The sequence below is a fragment of the Natator depressus genome, chromosome 3 (assembly GCF_965152275.1).
Source record: "Natator depressus isolate rNatDep1 chromosome 3, rNatDep2.hap1, whole genome shotgun sequence".
NCBI classification, from domain to species: domain Eukaryota; kingdom Metazoa; phylum Chordata; order Testudines; family Cheloniidae; genus Natator; species Natator depressus.
The window spans coordinates 29,033,266-29,036,438 of record NC_134236.1 but is presented as its reverse complement, the minus strand read 5'-3'; the positions used below and the strand labels follow the sequence as shown (position 1 = coordinate 29,036,438).

The 3,173-nt window shown below is 50.8% G+C and overlaps 1 protein-coding gene across 1 annotated transcript; it reads right to left on the bottom strand.

Moving 5' to 3' along the window:
• Positions 1–923: 923 nt before the first annotated feature.
• On the bottom strand, positions 924–2,958 carry LOC141983793 (zinc finger and SCAN domain-containing protein 32-like). The gene is made up of 2 exons (XM_074946801.1): positions 2,015–2,958; positions 924–1,426 (listed from the first exon to the last, which is right to left on the bottom strand). Exons 1-2 carry the CDS (start codon positions 2,621–2,623, stop codon positions 1,409–1,411), a joined length of 627 nt encoding a protein of 208 aa, XP_074802902.1. The 5' UTR covers positions 2,624–2,958; the 3' UTR covers positions 924–1,408.
• Between the last annotated feature and the right edge of the window lie 215 nt (positions 2,959–3,173).

Sequence of the window (3,173 nt, the reverse complement as noted above, 5' to 3'; positions counted from 1 at the left end):
CTGGCGAGTACATAAACCACAAGGGGTACTTTTCAGTAGTGCTGCAACCTCTGGTGGATCACAAGGGACGTTTCACCAACATCATGTGGGATGGCCGGGAAAGGTACATGACACTCGCATCTTCAGGAACTCTGGTCTGTTTCAAAAGCTGCAGGAAGGGACTTTATTCCCAGACCAGAAAATAACTGTTGGGGATGTTGAAATGCCTATAGTTATCCTTGGGGACCCAGCCTACCCCTTAATGCCCTGGTTCATGAAGCCGTACACAGGCAGCCTGGACAGTAGTCAGGAGCTTTCAACTACAGGCTGAGCAAGTGCAGAATGGTGGTAGAATGTGCATTTGGACGTTTAAAGGCGCACTGGCACAGTTTACTGACTCACTTAGACCTCAGCGAAACAAATATTCCCACTGTTATTACTGTTTGCTGTGTGCTCCACAATATCTGTGAGAGTAAGGGGGAGACGTTTATGGCGGGGTGGGAGTTTGAGGCAAATCGCCTGGCTGCTGGTTACGCGCAGCCAGACACCAGGGCGGTTAGAAGAGCACAGGAGGGCGCAGTACGCATCAGAGAAGCTTTGAAAACCAGTTTCATGGCTGGCCAGGCTACGGTGTGAAAGTTCTGTTTGTTTCTCCTTGATGAAACCCCCCGCCCCTTGGTTCACTCTACTTCCCTGTAAGCTAACCACCCTCCCCTGTAAGCTAACCACCCTCCCCTCCTCCCTTCGATCACCGCTTGCAGAGGCAATAAAGTCATTGTTGCTTCACATTCATGCATTCTTTATTCATTCATCACACAAATAAGGGGATGACTACCAAGGTAGCCCAGGAGGGGTGGTGGAGGAGGGAAGGAAAATGCCACACAGCACTTTAAAAGTTTACAACTTTAAAATTTATTGAATGACAGCCTTCTGTTGCTTGGGCAATCCTCTGTGGTGGAGTGACTGGTTGGCCGGAGGCCCCCCCACCGCGTTCTTGGGCGTCTGGGTGTGGAGGCTATGGAACTTGGGGAGGAGGGCGGTTGGTTACACAGGGGCTGTAGTGGCAGTCTGTGCTCCAGCTGCCTTTGCTGCAGCTCAACCATACACTGGAGCATACTGGTTTGATCCTCCAGCAGCCTCAGCATTGAATCCTGCCTCCTCTCATCACGCTGCCGCCACATTTGAGCTTCGGCCCTGTCTTCAGCCCGCCACTTACTCTCTTCATCCTGCCACTTACTCTCTTCAGCCCGCCACAACTCCTCCCGGTCATTTTGTGCTTTCCTGCACTCTGACATTATTTGCCTCCATGCATTCGTCTGTGCTCTGTCAGTGTGGGAGGACAGCATGAGCTCAGAGAACATTTCATCATGAGTGCGTTTTTTTTTCTTTCTAATCTTCACTAGCTTCTGGGAAGGAGAAGATCCTGTGATCATTGAAACACATGCAGCTGGTGGAGAAAAAAAAAGGGACAGCGGTATTTAAAAAGACACATTTTATAAAACAGTGGCTACACTCTTTCAGGGTAAACCTTGCTGTTAACATTACAGACATAGCACATGTGCTTTCGTTACAAGGTCGCATTTTGCCTCCCCCCACCACGTGGCTACCCCCTCAACCCTCCCCCCTCCCCGTGGCTAACAGCGGGGAACATTTCTGTTCAGCCACAGGCAAACAGCCCAGCAGGAACGGGCACCTCTGAGTGTCCCCTGAAGAAAAGCATCCTATTTCAACCAGATGACCATGAATGATATCTCACTCTCCTGAGGATAACACAGAGAGATAAAGAACGGATGTTGTTTGAACGCCAGCAAACATACACTGCAATGCTTTGTTGTACAATGATTCCCGAGTACGTGCTACTAGCCTGGAGTGGTAAAGTGTCCTACCATGGAGGACGCAATAAGGCTGCCCTCCCCAGAAACCTTTTGCAAAGGCTTTGGGAGTACATCCAGGAGAGGCGCGAATGCCAGGGCAAATTAATCCTTTCACATGCTTGCTTTTAAACCATGTATAGTATTTTAAAAGGTACACTCACCAGAGGTCCCTTCTCCGTCTGCCGGGTCCAGGAGGCAGCCTTGGGTGGGTTCGGGGGGTACTGGCTCCAGGTCCAGGGTGAGAAACAGTTCCTGGCTTTCGGGAAAACCGGTTTCTCCGCTTCCTGCTGTGAGCTATCTACAACCTCCTCCTCATCATCATCTTCTTCGTCCCCAAAACCTGCTTCCGTGTTGCCTCCATCTCCATTGAAGGAGTCAAACAACACGGCTGGGGTAGTGGTGGCTGAAACCCCTAAAATGGCATGCAGCTCATCATAGAAGTGGCATGTTTGGGGCTCTGACCCGGAGCGTCTGTTTGCCTCTCTGGTTTTCTGGTAGGCTTGCCTCAGCTCCTTAAGTTTCACGTGGCACTGCTTCGGGTCCCTGTTATGGCCTCTGTCCTTCATGCCCTGGGAGATTTTGACAAAGGTTTTGGCATTTCGAAAACTGGAACCGAGTTCTGATAGCACGGATTCCTCTCCCCATACAGCGATCAGATCCTGTACCTCCCGTTCAGTCCATGCTGGAGCTCTTTTCCGATTCTGGGACTCTATCGTGGTCACCTCTGCTGATGAGCTCTGCATGGTCACCTCTGCTGATGAGCTCTGCATGGTCACCTGCAGCTTGCCACGCTGGCCAAACAGGAAATGAAATTCAAAACTTTGCGGGCCTTTTCCTGTCTACCTGGCCAATGCATCCGAGTTGAGAGTGCTGTCCAGAGCGGTCACAATGGAGCACTCTGGGATAGCTGCCGGAGGCCAATACCGTTGAATTGTGTCCACAGTACCCCAAATTCGACCCGGCAAGGTCAGTTTAGTATCATCTCAGCAAATTTGCGGATGATACTAAACTGGGAGGAGTGGTAGATACGCTGGAGGGGAGGGATAGGATACAGAAGGACCTAGACAAATTGGAGGATTGGGCCAAAAGAAATCTGATGAGGTTCAATAAGGATAAGTGCAGGGTCCTGCACTTAGGATGGAAGAATCCAATGCACCGCTACAGACTAGGGACCGAATGGCTAGGCAGCAGTTCTGCGGAAAAGGACCTAGGGGTGACAGTGGACGAGAAGCTGGATATGAGTCAGCAGTGTGCCCTTGTTGCCAAGAAGGCCAATGGCATTTTGGGATGTATAAGTAGGGGCATAGCGAGCAGATCGAG

What these genes read in the sequence shown, in the direction of transcription:
- LOC141983793 (XM_074946801.1), bottom strand. Translation starts at nt 2,623, where the DNA reads ATGCAGAGCTCATCAGCAGAGGTGACCATGCAGAGCTCATCAGCAGAG.